At 42.9% G+C, this 20,760-nt stretch overlaps 1 protein-coding gene across 4 annotated transcripts in view; it reads left to right on the plus strand.

The window, feature by feature from the left end:
• The first annotated feature begins 1,812 nt into the window (after positions 1-1,812).
• The window catches only part of CC2D1B (coiled-coil and C2 domain containing 1B), a 37,798-nt gene continuing 18,850 nt past the window's right edge, over positions 1,813-20,760 (plus strand). The window contains exons 1-9 of one of the 4 annotated variants that reach the window (XM_028733487.2): positions 1,824-1,951; positions 5,199-5,300; positions 10,142-10,274; positions 13,040-13,140; positions 15,171-15,287; positions 16,441-16,572; positions 18,161-18,467; positions 18,673-18,797; positions 20,564-20,639. In XM_028733487.2, coding sequence (XP_028589320.2) covers positions 5,235-5,300; positions 10,142-10,274; positions 13,040-13,140; positions 15,171-15,287; positions 16,441-16,572; positions 18,161-18,467; positions 18,673-18,797; positions 20,564-20,639 — 1,057 coding nt within the window. In that variant the 5' untranslated portion in view covers positions 1,824-1,951; positions 5,199-5,234. The other 3 variants (XM_028733488.2, XM_077928739.1, XM_077928740.1) reach the window with 3 other exon arrangements.

Here is a 20,760-nt window from a genome sequence, read left to right on the forward strand (position 1 = left end):
TCCTAAAGCTCAATTCAGCAGGGGTTTTTTTCTGATCATGAGCTTCCCTTTTGAGCTAATTCACTGTCCTTCTTACCTTTCATCTACTCCCTGGTTTTCAACAACTAATTTGCTGGGACAAACTAGAATTTTGGAGAAGGAATGGCAGCTCAGTAATAGAGCCAAGGTTTTATGTACAGAAGGTCCCAGCTTTAGCCCCTGGAAACTCAAATCCTCTGCTACTGGATCCTTTTAACTGGAAAAGCCTCTGCCTGAAACCCTGTGTGTGTTGTTTACCAGTCAACATACAAAAGCGATACTGGGCTAGGTGGAGAAACAATTTGACTTGATGTCAGTCAGCTACATAAGTTTCTTTGACATCCATGTTAGCAAACTGCTTGACGCTAACATCCGAAATATATTTTGCAAACGTATGTATTGCAAATCTGATGTATGATTGTGGTTGGAGGCAAAGTGCTAATATCAATTTGTCAATTGTTTGGGCTGCCCCTAGCACCAGCATCATGGATCATCTCAGTGGGCCACGGCCTAGCATGCGCCATGATGCACCCTGTGACATGGTCCCTTGCCTGGTGAGCATCTGTGTTCATTGAATACTCCATGACATGGACACTACTGATATTAAAAACAAATTTTGGAAAGCTCACTGGATTAAAACAAAAGGGGGGAACCTGGCCTGAAGGCTGAATGTGGTGCTCATTGGCCCTTGGCTGTGGTTTTGCCTGCCTTGAACTGAGAATGTATCATCCTTGTCTGGACAGAGAGATGTGTGAGTGTGTACAGAAACTAGCCTATACAACAAAGGTAATATTTGCCAGTTTTTCTTCTGGCTTTGCTTACTGCTGCCATGCGGCCCCAGAAGAGAATATGGCCATTGGGCTGTGAAGTTCTCCACTCCTGGTGTAAATAGGCTGTTTTATGAACATTAAAAGTTACCACTACAGGATTTCAGAGCAGTAGAGGAAACTAGATGGCATTTTGGATGAGTTTTATAGGAGGTGAATATATGCAATGCCATCACATCTATATGCTCATAATTGCTGAAGTAGGTAGCTGGTTAGTATTTTCCTGTTGAGCAGAAATTGCTGTTTTTAAAAATTGGGCAGTACAATTCAATACTGTAAAAAACAATGGTTCTTCAAGTAACTGCTTAAAAACCATAAATAAGTGGTTCCAGCACTGCATTTCAGTAGTAAGAGGGAACACTGGAAACTGCCTTACGTGGAGTCAGACCAATTGGTCCATCTAGCTTAGTATTGTTCACACGGATTCAGCTCTCCAGGGTTTCAGGCAGGGAATTTTCCCCAGCCCTACCTGGAGCTGCTGGGAATTGAACCTGCAACCTTCAGCAATGGCCATATGTACTGTTAATCTCCAAACTGACGTAGCTACAGGCACTGGAGGCACAGCAACTGGAAATCTGAAAACACCTCCTAGGCTGCAATTGTACACAGCTTTACCTGGGCAAAAGTCCCGTGAGTAGACGCGTGTAGCATTTCACGGAAGCTGGTTACGGGGGAATTAATAGGAATGCCTATAATAAACTAGATTCTTACTTGAGGGACCGCAGGTTCAAGAGAAACATCCCTATTTGCATTTTCTGGTGGGAAAAGAAAACACAGGTGCAAAAACCAGCCAGTTATGTAGGGTGAAGGCAGAACCAGTGGTATAATATATATTTTTAAAATACAGGTGTATTTGGATTGCAGCGTGTTCGCTTGCGCTCTCGGCCATCGGTATCCCGCGCGCGCGCTCTGGCTCTCCTTCCGCCTCATAGCTCCACCCCTTTTAGCCTCTCCCTTTTTATAAATAAATAAACCTCCGCGCCTGCGCGTTGCTGGGCCTCTTGGTGCAGCCCCTAGCAGAGTCGGAGTAGGCGGGGAAAGTTCTCTCCTCTCTGGGTCCGCGGCTTCCTGTCGGCTGCGCTGGAGCCCGTCGGCTGCGGCAGGAGGTGAGCTCGTGCCTTCGGGCGCCGCCCGTCTCGGCCGGAGGGATAGTAGGGCAGCCCTGTCCCCACCGCGATAGGGCTGAGTAGGGAGGCAGCTGCCGTGGTTCCTCCTCCTCCTCGGTGGAAAAGGGTTGTTGCTACCTGAGCCTCAGAGCATAACCCAGCTCCTCCCTCTTCCTAGCCTTCTCTGGCGCGGTTGAGCCCTTAGAAAACAGGGGTGTGTGTATGTGTTTTGTGTGTGTGTGGTGATCATTGGCGAGCTGAAGAGCCTAGTTTTCTGTTTGACTCAGCGCGGTGTCCATTCACACATGCAGGCACGCCATTCGACTCGTAACTGAACGCCTGAGCAGCCTTTGTGGAAGCGTCCTGCATTTGATGTCAGCTGGTTGTAGCGGCGGGGGGCATCTGTGGTGGTCGCTTCATACACGCAAGCCATTTATGTAGTCGCTGGCGATTAAGGTGTCCTTTGGAGTTAATGGTCCTGGAGCGGGGAAGGGGCCATGTCAACACAGCTGAGCCCAATTGGTGCCTCAAAGGAATAGTAACTTTGCAGGAGGATATCGCTGGCCCTCGCCTTTGCTTGAGCTGCAGAGTTTAATTTGAGCCAAGATTAGTCTTGGAACTGGTTTTGAATGCAAGAGCTCATGTGAGGCATGTGAAATTAGGAATAAAGGGCATGCCTCAGGAGTTTTGTAGGAGGATCTGCTCTATCTCAGAGTGTAAATATCAAGGCACACATACACATCTGAGTCGATCTTTGCGCTGGGTCACATCCCTGAGATTCCTTAACTGGAGATGTTGGGATAGGGAGCCCTGTTGGATCAGACCAAAGACCCATCTAGTCCAGCATCCTGTTCTCGCAGTGGCCAGCCAGATGTCCGTGGGAAGTTTGCAAGCAGGGTCTCAGTGTAACAGCTCTCTCTCCTTGAGATTCCTAGCAACTGGTATTCAGAGATATACTGCCTCCAACAGTACAGGTAGAACATAGCCATTGTGGCTGGTAGCCACTCATATTCATGGATTTGCCTAATTCTCTTTCAAAGCCGTCAAAGTTTGTGGCCATCATTACATCTTGTGGGAGTGAATTCTATAGTTTTAACTGTGTTATGTGAAGAAGTGCTTATTTTGGTCTGTGCTTAATCTTCCAACATTCAACTTCATTGGATGTCCCTAGGGTTCTAATATTATTTATTGGGGGGCACTTCCTTATCCCCTTTCTTCACAACATTCATAAACTTAAGCACCTCTATCACATCCCAGTTTACTCTCCTTTTTTTCTAAACTAATATGCCCTAAATGTTGTAACCTTTCTTCCTCCAGTCTCTTGATAATTTTGGCTATCTTTTTCTGAATCTGTTCCAGCTCTACAATATTCGTTTTAGAGATGAGGTGATTAGAATTGTACTTAGTATTCCAAGTGTATGTCACCATAGATTTGTATAATGGCATACTTTTATTTTCCTTTTCTATTGATCCCTAACATGGAGTTAACATTTTTCACAGATATTGCACACTGGGTTGAGCTACCCACTATGACCCCAGGCTCTCATTCCTGGTCAGTCACCACCAGTTCAGACTCCATTAACAAATATGTAAAATTAGGATTCTTTTGTCCCAATGTGCTTCACTTTACAGTTGCTTACATTGATTTGCATTTGCCACTCTACTGCCTAAATACTCAATGTGGAAAAATCCTTTTGGAGCTCCTTGCAATCCTTTCTAATTTTAACAGCCTTGAACAATTTGGTATCATCAGCAAACTTGGCTACCTCACTGTTCATACCTTCCTCTGGATCACTAATGAAGAAGTTAAAAAGCACAGAATCCAATACTGATCCTTGGGGGGCTCCGCTTTCTAGGAAAACTATTCATTTTCCTCCTTTAGTACACCTTTGACTCCTTTGTCATACAAAGGTCAAGCTGTTTCCTTAGCTGCCTTGAGTCGTGTCCGGGGGGGGGGGGAGGGAGCCAGGATATTAATAATAATAATAATAATAATAATAATAATAATAATAATAATAATAATAAACAACAACAACAAACCAGTCTCCTGCTACTAATGCATTTCAATGTTTTTCTCGTAGTTAGTCTTTGTTTTTAGCAATGTGCTCCTTCCATTCCTTTTTGCATGCATTGCTTTCCACTTGAAATTCTTTTCCCAAGGTGTGTGTTTCTTTTTGTTCTTCTCTTGGACAAGAGTTCCATTTTCTAAAGGAAGCCTTCTTGCCTTAATGGCTCCCTTGACTCTGCACACCTCAGCATCCTGAGGTATGCATTCTGAATGAGCTTCTGTTTTGGTGGTTTTGAACAACCTAAAGCAGTCTAAAGAGATTTGACCCTCTTCACTTTGCCTTTCAACTTCCTTTTTACTAATCCCCTCATTGCGGAGGAAGTTTCTTATTTTGAAGTAAAATGTTACTGGTTTGAATTAGTGAATTATTGAACCTCAGTACTAAATGTATGCCAAAAAATGTACTCTGCTAATATTGAGCTATAATCCCACTTCTTTCCTTGCCACCCCCTCCCCCAAATCTGGGAATACAGTGGTACCTCGGTTTAAGAACAGTCTGGTTTAAGAACTCCGCAAAACTGGAAGTAGTATCCCGGTTTGCGAACTTTACTTCTGTCTAAGAACGGAATCCAAACGGTGGAAGGGCACCAGTGGTGGGAAGCCTCATTAGGGAAAGCGCGCCTCAATTTAAGAACAGTTTCGGTTTAAGAACGGACTTCTGGAACGGATGAAGTTCATAAAGCAAGGTACCACTGTAGGACTTCCTGCTCAGTGGATATGGTTTGTAGACAATGTTGAGATTAAGGATGCCCTTCATTATTTTATTTTATTAACTGTTGGGTGGCCATAATCTAAATGGTAGCAGTGACTTGTTTCCATCTATTTTGGGGTAGGGAAGCTCAGGCAATAAAGATCTTCTAGAAGCCAAAGTGACCAGCTTTTCCACTCATATATTGGCTATAGGAAAGTGGGGGGGGGGGGGGAGAGAGAATGACAAACTGCCTGCTAGAATAATAGCTAGCAGATGACAGCAACAAGCTGGTATCATTTTTTTTAATTAAAGTTTTTTTCCATACATTTTGTAAAATATAATGGGATTGACATGTAGAAATCCACAGTGGCAAGTTACCTGAATCCCAAGCTTGTATCTTTTTGACCTTGTTTCCAGTCAAGGTAGTTTCCATGTTCTAATTGAGAATCCTGTTCTTGTCTGTTATGTTTGGGTATTATTGTCTGTAGGTAACTTTTGTGGACTCAGCAAAACCATAAGCCAAGATGCTTGGCAGAAGACCCAAGAAAAGCCCCCAGGTGAAAGGTCAGGCAGCTGCTGCTGCAAAACAGGTATATATATATATACATACATGTCTTCTCCCAATTCTGTATGTACTTGTTAGAACAGTTTAAACTTTAAGTCCATTTGCTTAGCACAAGTTGTTATGTTACTACGATTCAAATATTCTTTGGAGTGTATTGTACTTTTGTATCTGTAAGAACAGAGAAGCAGTGCCTTTGATTACCCATATTTGAGTTGCATCAGGAATTCACTTGCAGATTTTGCTCCAGAAAGACTTGAATTATACAAGTATCTCATCTATCCTGTACTTTGCAATGGTAGGCTTCCTTAGAATTAAACCAGATCTGACAGATGTCCAGCCAATACTTCTTATGAAAAACTGTACCTCTGCTAGGTGCTTTATCCTTGAAGTCTGTGCCTTGTGACCTGATGAGTCATTGTCTGATTAGCCTTTTAAGTTCCCATCAGAATTTCCTGCCAGCTCTTGGATGCTGGGGAAACATTAAGAGGCAGGGTAGTTTAAGGAGCAAGCAGCAGCCCTTTGAGAGAAGCAAACAGAAAGTTGGAATGCTTGACACCTACTGAACAAACTTGGTTTCCTTCTCTGTTGTCATAAGTCTTGCTGGTAGTGCCAGGCAATTGCCTCCACAAGCTAAATAAGTGTTGCTGTTGCATGTTACAGGTAATAGAGCTGTGCGATATCAGCAGCAACTGCACTCCCCTCAGCTAAGTGGTTTCATGGAGCCCCTACCCCACCGCCGGCTCACAGGAGCCAGCACCAGGCTGGGGGCTCCTTAAACTGCTCAGATGAGGTAAGGGCAACTGCACACTCCTCAGTCAAGCAGTTTAAAGATACAAAGGGAGGAACAAGCCGTATCGGCACCTCGCAGAATGCAGTGGCGGGTTCACTCAGCGATATGTCGCTGGTGAAATCGCCACCGCTCTTGAGTACCTCTGCTAGCAGCGCCACTGGAGGAAGGAACTCTAGCGGACGCTGCTAGCAGAGGGACTCAGGACCGGTGGTAGTTTCACCACCAATATACCACTGAGTGAAGCTGACATCACAGTTTGCTCCTGGGCAATATATCACACAGGCCTAACAGGTAACTTAGGTCTGAGTGTTCATATAATAAATGAAGAGGGCAAAAGTAGTTAGTACTTAAAAGCAAATACATATGGAATCAAGAGCTGAGAGGTGCCACAATGCTGCCCAGGGCAACCTCTATGAAACAGGACCTGCCAGTTTCCCACAGATTGGCTTATGCACTTAGGACACTATGTGCCATGATCAAAGAACACGTATGGTTTAGAAAAGTGCTAGCTGAACAAACTCATCCGTGCAAGTAGGAGACATTGCATGCTGCAGAAGGAAAGCAAAACCTTCCAAACTTGCTAGCCAGCCTAGCCTTACGGAAGAGAGAACAGGTCTTGTTTCTCTAGAATGTGATCCTTATGAAAGGAAGTGTCACATTTCCAAGCCAGTTGCAAGATCTGAACCCTTCACAAGTCAAAGGGTTTCAAAACACTGATTAGAAAACAAGAGGGAAGCAGTGCTGCAGGGTAGAAGTGCCAAAAGTGAACCATCAAACCAACGATTTAGAATTGTGCACTGTCACGACTGGAAATTGCATTGGGAGCTTGTATGAATAGAGCAGGCTACCTGCTTCAGGATTTATTTTTATTGTTATATTTTTATATCCCACATTTCCTCCAAGGAGCTCAAGGTGGCATACATGCTTCTCTTCCTTCCTATGTTATCTGCACAACAATCCTGTGAGGTAGGTTATGCTGAGATACTGCAACTGGCCCACATTCACCCATTGAGTTTCATGGCTGAGCAGGGAATTGAACTCTGGTCTCCCAGGTCCTGGTCCAGTGCCTTAACCACTACACCATACTGGCCCTACAGACTTATCTACTTCAATGCATGCACAGCAGTGAAGCCGGGAAGTGAGGATGTAATGATTTGGACAAGGCCAGTGAGTGTGTTCCTCTTCTCCCTCCTTATGTGATGTGGGTCAGCACCCAAATAGGGATATACTCATCTGTGTTTTCCAGAGTAAGTCAGAGCAAACCTTCAGAGAATCTGTTTGCAAGATGGCTTGGTACTAGATGATTTTTAAAAGAATAATAATCTTGAATGCAACTTCCTCCTTATGTTGACAGGTAGGAAACGGGCAACAACCAACTTTTTGTTTGGTTGTAAACCACTGTGGTATGTGTTTTTGTTAGCTTTCACAAGCTAAATGGGAGCGCTATGACACGGCAGCATCAAATCAAGGAAACAGATCTTGTTTTTTCAGTTTTCGTGGGTTCTGTGTTAGAATAAAGGAAAGCACACCCTCAATTCACTCATGGAACTTGCCAGATCAGCAGGGCCTTACTGTTTGAGAGTGTGTGCAGCATTCCCCATGCCTGACTATTGCAAGCAAAGGTAGATAGTGGTGGGAAAACTGTTTTTCACAGGAGCTTGTGTTGCATTACTGATGAACGTCAGAGCAAACCCAGGGATCTGAAAGCCACTGAGCTAGGATTATTAACGGGCACTGTTACAGGGGCCACATAACAAATAGATATTTTAGTGCGTCAGTAGCTACACTTTGGAACTTATTGCCTGTTGACGCCACACAAGTGCCTTCCCTGTATTCTTTTCACCGCCTGCTTTAAACATTTTTGTCCAGAGATGCCTGTCTGCACATGTAGAAGTTATATGTGTTTTCTCAATTTTTAGCTGCTATGAGTTTTAACCCATCAGCTTTCAGATTTTAAAACATACATTTTTGTGTGTGAGAATTTTAGTGTTTTATGTTTTTGTAAACTTCTTAGAGCTTTTCTTGCAATCAAGTGGTATATTCATTTTGTCCAGTAGATAAATAAAGACACGTTGGGCCTCAGATAGCCGGGGGGGGGCAGGGGGTGTCCAAAAGAGTTACTACATTTTCTATTGCTCCATACAGGCAACTCAAAACTTACAATTGTGTTCATTTGGGGTTGCTTTGGCACCCGAGCGGTGGATCAAAAGCATCTATTCATCATAAATATTATTTCTCTCTATTGCCCTTGCGTTATGCGTTATTGGGAGGAATTCAGTGACATGATTTTCCAGTTGTTCCATCAGCTCAAGCATTTGGCTCGCTTCCACACCCTGTGTGCTGTTTTAGAGGTTCTCCAACCCCATCCCAGTCAATTTGGGGAGGGGAGATGGGAGACTTATTGCACAAGCTTATGCTGATGGGACTCATTAGTTGGATCCCATCCATTTTTTTTGTAGTGCTTTTAGGCTACTAGATTTGTGTCAGGCAAAGGATTATAAAATCAAGTACCTATGTTTTTATGTTTTAGAACAAAACTGGGCATGCAGAAATTTATCTGTGACAACTTGTATGTTGTTTAGATTTCTATAAAAGACTTAAGTTTCCCTGGGTACAACAGATGATGGATAGTACCTTGTGAACTTGCAGAAGTTTCAGTTTGCCAGTTTTCTGATGTTAGAATGAAAGTGGCAATTTGGTACGCTCAGGTAAGCCTGGTAACTTACACATCAATGGCACACCTAAGCCATCTTCAGGCATTGCATTCCACAAGTTACCAAGTGAGAGGGGGCAGCATGGATGGGTGCTCTATCTCTCTCCCCGATTTTGTCTCTTTCCATTTCATGGAAGGTGACAGTCTGCAGTGGGGAGCCTCTTTTTGTGTTGGTGTTTCCAAAATAGGTGGCACTTCATGGATCTGAGAGGCTCCCCACCTTAGATAGTCACAGTCTACAAGTTGGAAGGTGACAAAAACAGGGTTGTTGAGGAGCTAGTGCACCCCTACAAGTAGTCAGTTTCCTGGAATGTGATGCCCTGAAGGGGTCTTAAGACACATGAAGTTCAGTGGAATCTGAAAGCTGGTGCAGAATTCTGAGACTCCAACATGTTTGGATTTTTAAACTATATTTCTAGCCCTTTCTGTTATGGAGAGATCTATATTTCAAATTAAGGTAAAGTGTGTGATAGACACCAGTGTCTTCTCCCTTCTCCCACAACCAAAAAATACAATTTCCTATCACGTATGACTTTCCTTATTGGTACATTGTTCTTTTCCGAACAGATTCATACTTAACAACAACCAAAAATCCAATCCTACCAAGAAAAAAGCATTGCAACTGAGAGCCAGTTCTAATCAGAGTGTTGGACCAGATTCAAACTACCCCTCAGCCATGAAGCTTTTTGGGCAAATCACTATATCTCAGCCTAACCTGATTCCCAGGGTTTTTGTGAGGCTAAATGTTGAAAGTGAAATTATGAAATTATGTACACCACCCTAAGCTCCTCAGAGCAAAATTAAAGTGTAATAAATGTAATGGACAATGAATACAAAGGTTTACATATATTTATTTTCAAAGCTTCTTATTAAAATCTGTGTATAATATTGTTTGTCTGTTTACATCTATGTTTTGGCTGTAATATCAATCCTATGTTTTAACTCTTAACTCCAGTAATGTCAGTTGTGTTTATGTTTAAAATCAAGGTTTAAAATGCATATATATTTTTGAGTTGGGGAAAAACATAAAGTCTACCTAATTTTGCATAATATTGTAAACGTAATCTTGGCACATAATTTAAGCTTTTTCTTCAAACTTGAATTTGGTAGCTTCAGTTTGTCAGCATGACAGCATCAGTGTAGAGCTCATGTGATCTGGAAATCTTAACAAATCTCTAGGCAGGTGATCTTCATTTTTATAATCTAGGGCTGAGGCCAGGGCAGAGAAGTTAACAAAGCCTTGGTTCAGAGCAAACAACGCCTGTGCTGGTCTTTCTGATGAATGACCATTGTAAGTGACATGGAGATTATATGGCAGTTGTCTTAAGCCTCCTCACTGAGCTGGTTTCTCTTTTGGCATCAGCTGGGACTTTTCGTAGAGTTCAATCCTGAAGAGATGATGCTAGATCTGGAGGATGACGGGGACCTAGAAGCAGAACTAGCTGCTATCACTGGAGAGAACTTGCCTGCTGGGAAAACAAAACCCAAAGGAAAAAGTAAGCATGTGCACTGGAAACTTTGAATTGTTTAAGGTAATTAGAGGTTGCATTTGTACTTTTTGCCTTTGCGATGCAACTGATAATTAAGAGCCCATACACAAGATGGAATTTTTTCGCAGTACCGTACAATCCTGCATATCAGGGATGGGGAACCTTTTGCAGCCTGTAAGCTACATTTCCTCATAGGCAGTCTTCGAGGGTGGTGGGTGGAACCAGAGGCAAAAATGAATGGAGCAACAGGTGTAACGCTGAACTTTATAGAGTACATTCATCCATGCAAAAGACAGAGGTTTCTACCTGCCCTGCTCCCAATCCCCCCCTTCCAGGTAAACAAGAGGCGTTATCACAGTTCAAGGATGCATTCCAGCCAATGAAAAGCCCTTGAGGAGGGTCAGTAAAGGGTGTAGCCTGAGGAGAGTCCTGAGGGCTGTATTTGACCCCTGGACCTTAATTTTCCCACCTTTGGTATACCTGTCTGCTGAAAAGTAAACCCCTTTGAGTTCTTCATTCCAGGGAGGGGATTGCAGCCTACTTTTGTAACTGGGCCTGTAGGGAGCCAATCAGAATGAGAAAATAAAGCTACTTTTGTTCAGACATGGTGGATATTGGTAACCTGAAGAATTATGATGCATATGTCATTACATGTTATTGTGACAGTACAATCAGATGTTCTTATTTATTTACTTACTTTTGCCTAGGTGTCTAGTAATACAAGTTCTTTGGATGACATGTAACTGCTAAGTGTAAAACAGAAGTAAAGCTTAAGCATAGAATAATATAAACAAACATAGAACAGTACAAACAAATTCAGCTTTTAAAAACAAAGGTAAACCAGCCTTATCATGTGAAAAAGGCTAAGAAGGGAGTAAAGACTAACCAGCCACTATTAAAACAAAGACCACTCATTGTTAAACAATAATTCAAATATATATATATATATATATATATATATGCATGCATGCATATGATGTTGGACTTGTATATCTGCTTGCTTGCCTTTCTTGCTGTTTTAATTTTATACTTCTGTAGTGATGCAGAATGAGACAGGCTGAAATTGGTGTGGAAGCTATAGTAACAAACAGTGAAGTGAGCAATTGGAGTCAAATAGAGCAGTTGAGAAGGAAAATTGGGCAGATGGCTGAGCATGATGAAGGAGATGATGATACAAAAATGGGAGGGGATGAGCTGTATATACAAGCTTTAAGACTCATGGCTGAGAGTTTAAAAGATAACAGAAGAGGAGTGGACTGACACTGAAATGATTTAATAGTGATCATTCAGCAGAGTCATTGGGCTAGAAAATAGATTGCTGAGGACCAGGTTTTATATCCCTGCTCAGCCAAAGGTATTGTTAGTTTCTTGCTTTCCTGCATTTGTAGAAGGACCATAAGGTCACTGTGTCCCAGGCTTCTGGTGGAGACAAAAAAGGCCTGACCTGTAGTGCACTTTTCACATCAAAAGTGCTTCATAAATGATGATCGCTTTTAAAAAGCAACAACAACAACCTGTGTATAATTACTCCACCATCCCGTCCTGCAGGTGGTATAATGAGGGCAGAAGATGGAGTTGAGAAAGACAAACAAATTCCTTAGGCAAGGTACCACAAGCGTAGCGTAGATGTAGTCTTCCACAAGTTGCATTTTGACATTGTTGCATGCAATACAGAGATCCTGTATTGCTTGGAATTCTGCTTGGAAGATTAGGTCTAAGTCAAAATGACATTGTGTGGCCATGTATCTTTGTACTTCTGGATGAAAACTTTGAAAGATCACTGTGTTACACAATAGGCTGGTTCATACAGAACGCTAACCCATGGTTTAGCACAACCTAGAATACGTCCATTGCACACTCTGCTTTGCTTCTCACAGCATTTCGTTTCTCTTTCACCCTGACCTAATGTTATGCACAAACCAGAGATCACAGGTTTTACTGCTACATAAGCGAGCCTCCTGTCAGGCCTGTACACCCCGCCTCCCCCTTCCTCCTCCCCTCCCATCCAATAGCAAGATTGATGCCAAGTTTACTTTCATTTTCAAAGACTCTTGGTTTTGGGGGGAGGTTTAGACCTGGTTTGCTGATGATGTGTTTTTGTTGGCCAGGGTTGGCCTAAATTGACTGTTGAGACTTTGTTTCCTATAATAGCTTAGGATTGGTAGAGAACAGGGGTCGCCAACCTTTTTGGACCAGTGGTCACCTTTTGAATTTTGGAAGAGTGTTTTGGGTGCCAGTCACAACTTGCCTGCCACGGCGCACATAGTTTAACAGACAATTTAAGAGAGCACAGCCATTCTTCCTCACCACATCATACAATATTGATTATGTACTCACATTCAACCATTTTATTGTTATGTAATAACAACAGTTAACATTCCTCGAATGACCATGTTTCACTTACACACACACTCACACACACCCCTTCAGAAAAGCCCCTCCATGTAAGTAAGTATCTGCAGTTGTGGGTGGGGGGAAGCAATATCTCTCCTTGCACCCTGAAACAAAATAAACAACAACATGAAGTCCACAAACTTGATACCCACAGTCACTGGTTTCATGATCCCTACATAAAGAAGGAAAGCAACGTGATAGAAAGTTTAGGTATAACTACTTAATGTCTTTTAATTTTTTACTGGCTAAAGCCAACAAAGTGGCCAAGATGAAGAAGAGTCTTTTAAAAACCTGCCACAATGTTAGGGTCACAGTAATTGTTTATCTGAACCTTAGGGTTCCTCCCTTAGGATCTCCTTGTTAATTGTGTTCTCCAGCTCCCCTGCCTATGGATCATATTGAAAAGATGGCCGCTGAGTGCATGAAGGACTTGGATGAAGATGATGACGAAGGTCTGGAAGAAGATACCGAACTTTTGGTATATATGGGATTCCGTTGCAAGGCTGTTTTTCTTGGTGTAAAGAAAGAGGCATCGTCCCCGTATAGGAAAGAATGCATGTGATAACACTCCAAATTCTTGTGGGTCTGGAACACTGAAAGCGAGGTGCAAGCAGTTCTTCCTAGTAATTGGCTGTAACCATTAAAGCTCAGAATTTTCCAGAGAGCAACGGCAGGTGTGGGGGTTTCACCTTTCCTGCTTGGTACTGGCTCTGTGTCCTCAGGCTGGAGCAGAAGTGGTGTCTGTTTGTAGCTGCCAGAGGGGAAAGAAGAAACTTGTCTGGAAAAGAAATTGTGACATTCCTGAGGTTTGAACTGGGCTGCAGGTGAATTAAATTTAGAAGTTGTTCCATAATGTTTGAAGAGATAGTAGCATCTGGCAGTACTACTGGTGAACTTCATGTGCACCAAGACCCACTCACACAGGTTTCTTAAGGATCCTGGGAAATCAGGCTGAAAACTTACTACCGTATTGGCCTGAATATAAGCCACACCCGAATATAAGCCACACCTTTAAAATTCATGGGTGGGGGAGGGGAGAAATACCCAAATATAAGCCACTCCCTTAAAATTATGCAGGCATTCACACCCGTTCCGTTTTACCATATGTCTGTTTCAGCAGCAATATTGTAAAAGCCAATTTTTGTAAGGTCGCGAAGATAAGCCACACTTAAACTTTACATGATCAGCATTTGGAAAAAAAGTGAGGCTTATATTCAGGCCAGTATGGTATTTTTCTTGGGAGTTGTTTTTAGAACTGCTTTGCACCCCTAAAGTGATTGTGTCCTACCACACATGATCCTTATACAGTGGTGCCTCGCAAGACGAAAAGAATCCGTTCCGCGATTCTCTTCGTCTAGCGGTTTTTCGTCTTGCGAAGCAAGCCCATTAGCGGCTAAGCGGATTAGCGCTATTAGCGATTTAGCGGCTTAGCGGCTATTAAAGGCTTAGCGGCTAAGCTGTTAAAAGGCTATTAACTGCTTAGCGGCTTTGAAAAAGGGGGGGAAGCGGGGGGGAAATGGCGAGACTCGCAAGACGTTTTCATCTTGCGAAGCAAGCCCATAGGGAAATTCGTCTTGCGAAGCACCTCCGAAATGGAAAACCTTTTCGTCTAGCGGGTTTTTCATCTTGCGAGGCATTCGTCTTGTGGGGCAGCACTGTATTAAAATCATTTCCATATTCTTTAATACAAGGCTGGGAGAGGCAGGAGGAAATCTTAATCAAATGAATATGATGTCATATTCACTGGAACATCATTAAGCCCTCTAGAAAAGTAATGTTTTCTCTCAACAACTGCGGTTTTTGGAGTTTCCAGATTTGGAATTCAGGCATATCAGAAAGGCTGGTATATAAGAACTTTTACTACAATATTGTGTACAAAAACCACTTTGAGGTTTTGTTTTGTTTTAACAGTCAAGTAGTATCTAAATAACATTATGAAATATAAAATACAATTGTGCTTGGTTAAGTCCCATAGGACTTCACTGGGACATAATTGTATGCAAGATTGTGGCCTTTGTTTGCTTTACAGGCTGTAGAGTTCTTCATAGATGTATGTTCTTCAGAACCGTGGAAGTTCCTGGTTGCCTAAGGGGCCCTTAAAAGGCATACAGGAAGTTTACAAATCACAGCACAATTCTACCCATCCTAAACCACACACACATTCGAGGTTTAACTGGAATTATTTTGCTGCCAATTCAAATTAGCTAAAATGTGGTGCATCGCTTGGACAGCATGTAGCTTTTACATGAAGCTTTTAATCTCTGATGTAAAGCTGCCACAGAGGAACATAAATGAGGCAGCCTTATTCACATACAACAGTGAATTTTTGTAAAGAAAAAAGTGCAGTTGGTTTGGCATAAGAAGAATGCTCTTTGATTCTAAGTAAGAGATTTCTGGGCCCCACCTTTGAATGATAGCAGTGGAAAGTACCCCGTGGTTCATTTTAATGCAGTGCTCAAAATAGAAGTAGCTCTTCTTTAGCAACAATTGCACTGTTTCATGCTCTAGGCAGAGTTGCAGGAAGTCCTGGGAGAGGAAGACGGAGGAGGAAGCGGTGAATGTGAGACGGAAACAATAGAAGAGTCTTCTGTAGCCGCAGAGGAGCCCAGCGATCTACCAACACAGGTAAATGAAAGCTTTTGCTTTGAGCCTAGAAAACCGGATTTTAAGAAATGTAAAGGTCAAGCCCTTCAGGGTATGAATTGCACTGCATTTTGTTTTGGTTTGGGGTTTTTTTTATTAAAAAAACCTACCTTCTGTACTGGGAATATAGCAAAGTGTTTAGCTTTCATTTAAAGTGAACTTGGAAGTTGGTTAGCACCTTGAAAGTGAGAATGTGATGCAGGCAACTGAGCAAAGACAATGGCTGTGACCTGGGCTCCTGGAGACAGCTGATTTTAACAGCGTAGTCAGTCAGGCTGTAGACAAGGGATGGAGAACCTGTGACTCTCCAGAGGTTGCTGAACCCCCAACTTCCATCAGTCTCAACCAGAATGGTCTGTGGTCAGGTATGATGGAAACCTTAAGCTCAACAACATTTGGAGGGCCACCGGTTCCCCACTCCTCCTACATAGACGGTGTAGGATTGAACAAAACCACCTCAGGACATTCTCCTTGGCTGGAGTTGTGTTTAGGGCTTGTGTTTGGTTGCCTCTTTCCTTTGAACACATTCTGTGAGTTTTCTTTGTTCCGTTCTTGTTAGAGTTAGGTTTGATGAGCAGTGCTGCCAATATTTACTTAACATTGGCAGCTTCTTGGCAGAGTGTTTTTGTAAAGTGAATAAGTGCTAGTGGCATTTCTAGTCTCTTGAATTTGTAGCGTTTGTCTGATGATTTTTCCATCCCCCCTGCGGAAGGAGAGAACTTTGTAAGCAAACATGTTGAAGAAAACCGTTAGAGAGCTCACAGCAGAATAGAGAAAACATTTTCAATACTTTAAAATAACTTTGCAGTCAGTCTCTGTCTGAAATGACGAAGACCTTCCGACTAAATATGCCCAGTGGCTGTGAACATTTCCTGAGGTGTTCCACCCACCCACTTCTCTGCTGCTGCTTTGGCAGAAAGCCGAGAGGTGACTTGTGGAATTTTTGCAGAAGAACAGACACTCATCTGTTCAAGGGAGGTGGTTCGGCCTCTTATGCCTTGATTCCTAGGTGTGCATGTTCCAGAGAATGTGGTTCTCTCCCGGCCCTGATACTTGAATGTCTGATTTAGAGTTCAATTCTGGTGAGCAGAATACTTGTCATCTTTTTGGTCTAATTTCCTTTATCTTCTTTGAGATGGCGCCTGCTGTTTCCAGTGGACTGCAACAAACAATACAAGAAAGGATAGTTAACTATAAGGCAGCTATACTCAACGCAAAGGAAGCCGGCGAGAGTTCCAAAGTGCGACGGTATGAACGGGGCCTGAAGGTATGTTGGGACCACAGATTCTCATCCTTTTAGCAGAGAGGGGAAAATGCTGTTCAAAACAGGCTATGAGTATCAGCCATTAATTCAGTGTAAAGATCTATGCAGGAAAGAACAGAGGCGGAGCATTAATTTTTTTCACTTAAATGAGTGCTAGTCTTGTTCTGTCTAAAATCTTTGTATAGACAGAATTGCCTAGGTTAAATTAAACATTCATTAATGCTTCTTTAGTATGGTATGACGGTAATCTGGATGAGGTTTTTTGTTTTTTTTAACTGCTTTAGTAGGTGGGAGTTTAATTGAGGTTATTTTATCTTCTCCAGACTTGTTGCTGTTGCTGTTACTGTAATTGTAATCATTACAGTTTCATACACTAGCACTCATTTCCAAACAGGAGTTCATTCGAATGGAAACTTTTCTTACAGACTCTAGATATTAGAGATAGCTACCATATAACACACAAAATAGAACTGATTTTAAAAGCTATTGGCTCCAGTGGGCAGGGTATTTATGTTTAGGGGAAATTAGATGAAATCTTGTATTCAATAAATACCTGGAGGCAGGGAAAAAGCTAAATATTGGTCTTGCAGGCTTAGTTATTGGTAGAGTTGAAGATTCAACAGGATCTGTGAGGATTCTCAGCTAGAGGTCACTAATTGAAATGTGTAGCATTTCTACATTAGGGATTTTTTGTTGCAGTTGGGGTTTTCTAGTCACTTGGTTGGATGGACATTATTTTGTGTGTTGATTTTCTGTGCCTGTGCTTCAGAAGAAAGCAGAAATGTTCATTTACAGTGGTGCCTCGCAAGACGAAATTAATCCGTTCTGCGAGTCTCTTCGTCTTGCGGTTTTTTCGTCTTGCGAAGCATGGCTATTAGCGGCTTAGCGGCTATTAACGGCTTAGCGGCTTTAAGAAAAAGGAAACAAACTCGCAAGAACTCGCAAAACGTTTCATCTTGCGAAGCAAGCCCATAGGGAAATTCGTCTTGCGAAGCACCTCAAAAAACGGAAAACTCTTTCGTCTAGCAAGGCATTCGTCTTGCGGGGCACCACTGTATTTATCATTAAGACTTGAAATTCAGCAAAATGGGTACAATTTCTCTTCCTCTTTTGATGCATGGGTACTGCATTTTCCCATATAGTTTAGAGTTGCGTTGTTGAGTCTTTGCACAGTCCAGTGGAAGAGGAATTGCAAAGCTTTATAGCACTACAGCTCCCATCATCCATGACACTGGCCATGCTGGTTGGAACTGATGGAAGTTGTAACCCAGAATATGACAGAGTTTTATCATTTTGTGGGGGTTGGGGGTTGGGAGTGTTTCACTGATCTCGGAGCATTGCAAAATGCTGCAGTTCCCAAGAAGGCTGTAGAGTGTGAGATTCCAGCCACCTAAGAGGTCCCAGGTATAGCCTGAAGGTACATGAGGCCATCATCTTGCCGTAGCTAAACTGATCTGGACGTGCTGAGCACCTGGGTGGGAGACTACATGGGTCAACAAATGAAAGACACAGCTTGATTGGAATGATCATATAGGGGATCAGTATTTAATCTATGCTGGATAATTGAAATCGCTACTCAACCCACTACTAGGCATTGGAAACCATGCTGGCTGCAGTGAAGAAAGGGAAAAAAGTGAATGAGGAAGAAATGCCACCACCTGTAGCATCTGGGAAGAGCTCTGTCACAACTCCACAAGCCATGCCTTTGAATGACTTGCCTAAAAACTCAGGCAGCCAAGATGAAATAACTGTTCCTGAAGGGGAGGAAAATGAAGGCTCTACTACAGACCATGAATTACAGAACCCTAGCAATCCGGAGCCATCTGTGAGCACACCTGATCTCCAGAGCCCGGATGCAGATTCAGGTGTTCTGGGAACAAGTAGCACTTCTGAAAACAGTAAGTAGTTTGAGTGTGGCCCTTACCCCTGCAGCATCCCTATTCTGCATATGCACAAAAAAGGGCCACTTTTCTGCTTGTTTCTTCCATAGGGTGGATGGGTGGTGGGCCCAGGTGCCTAAGGAACGATGGTCCTCATGGTGTTTATAGCAGATGTTTTATTGGCTGTATAGTAGGTGTTTGTATGTTTTGTTGTCTTGTTCAGATTCCCCAGACCTTGGCACACGAGCACTGCTTGTGACAAGAGAGAAGGAGTACAAACTAGCAGCGCTCAAAGCTAAACAGAAAGGCGATCTTGAGAAGGCAAAAGAGTACATGAGGACTGGGAAGGTGAGGCGTCATTATTTCAAGCTAAAGCAGGTTTCTGCAAACCATAATTGGTGCTGATGATCTTGAGAATTCTCTAGAATATTTCTTTTTCTGTGCGTAAACGTATATGTTACTTTCACCGTGGGGATTTGCATCCCCATGGCAAACTTCCGGCCCCAGGCGTATATGAGTTGGAGCCACGGCATATTGAGTTTTCCAACCTCTTCCAGTGGGTCACCATGGAGCTGAATTGGAAAAGAGGCAACTCAGTATAATGGCCCTGACTCATGGAGTAAATTCTGCTTTGTAATATGGCTGTGTAATGGGGAAATCACCATGAACTAACTGATCCCATGGTAAATGTAACATATAGACCAGCTCCCTGTTCCTTTCTTTTTAGAGTGAAAGTCACAATTCTCTAGCTTTCTTGTGTCAGGAAACCTAAAGCAGAATTGCACTAGGAAAATCTACATTCTTTGACCAGATAAATAAATCTATGCAAGTTAAATACTGATAGAGATCTAAAAGAACTGTATCTACCTGCATACAAGAGTATTGAAGGGGAATGAGGTGATTTGTGCATGTGCTGGGGACTGAATGAAGGATACATCCATCAAAGAGGGAAAGTGGGGACTTAGGGTCGCAGGAGTGCATCTTGCTAACATCTGGAATCCACATCCCATCCCTTCTTACTTTTGAATCCTAAACAGAAGTTCTCTGATTCAATGCAAGTTGTTCAATGGCTAGAAATTTGAGAATGCCTCTCCTATGGGAGGTCCAGAGAATGGACCTTTTCTGTGTTGGCTCCCTGTTTGTGGAGTGCTCTCCTCGGGGAAGCTGGCCTGGCGCCCTCATTACATTTCTCTATAACCAGGCCTTTGGCTGGTTAACAATCTATGTCTTTTTAAATGTGTTTGTGGGAGGGAGGTTGTTGGTTTGTTCTTGTTCCTATTATGTGTTTTGGGTTCTTATTTTGTATTTTTATGTTGTGAACCACCCTGTGATCTTTGGATGAATGGTGGCATACAAATGTTAATACAGTGGTACCTCGTGTTACAGACGCTTCAGGTTGGCTGGCGCGGGGGATGATGTAGCCCGGGATTCCCAAGTCGCGCAGGGCCGCAGCCAGCCCCTCGCGGCTGTAGGTGGGGTGTGAGCCCGCAATCCCCCCCTTATGTCGGGAGTGGCTTTACAGAAGCTTCAGGTTACAGACGCTTCAGGTTACAGACTCCGCTAACCCAGAAATAGTACCTTGGGTTAATAACTTTGTTTCAGGATGAGAACAGAAATCACGCGGTGGCAGCGGGAGGCCCCATTAGCTAAAGTGGTGCTTCAGGTTAAGAACAGTTTCAGGTTAAGAACGGACCTCTGGAACGAATTAAGTTCTTAACCTGAGGTACCACTGTAATAATAATAGTAATTTCAATTAGAGTGGGTATCTGGGATGCTGTACAGTGGTACCTTGGGTTACAAACGCTTCGGGTTACAAACACTTCAGGTTACAAACTCCGCTAACCCGGAAGTAGTACTTTGGGTTGTGAACGTTGCCCCGGGATGAGAACGGAAATCGTGCAGCTGCAGCATGGCGGCAGTGGGAGGCCCCATTAGCGAAAGCACGCCTCAGGTTAAGAACAGTTTTGGGTTAAGAACAGACCTCCAGAACGAATTAAGTTTGTAATCCGAGGTACCACTGTGTGTGTGCTAGTTTTGTGGTCAGAAGCACCATTCTGTGAACCAAGTTGAGATCAATGTCATACAGACCCTTTGGCTTTGCATTTTTGTTGTAGAAGTTCAGCCTGGTTCTGGAAGCACTGGACAATGGGCAGCCAGTAGACCTCAGGGATATGCCTCCAGCACCACAGGGTAAGAGCAAAGGAGATAAATGATCTTTCCAGTAACTAGAATACACTAAATTGCAGATAAAAGATGAAGGTTTATCACACTGACTTCAGATATCCTGCGGTACAAACCCTGCAAAGGATCT

This window comes from Podarcis muralis, chromosome 5 (genome assembly GCF_964188315.1).
Source record: "Podarcis muralis chromosome 5, rPodMur119.hap1.1, whole genome shotgun sequence".
Taxonomy (NCBI): Eukaryota; Metazoa; Chordata; class Lepidosauria; order Squamata; family Lacertidae; genus Podarcis; species Podarcis muralis.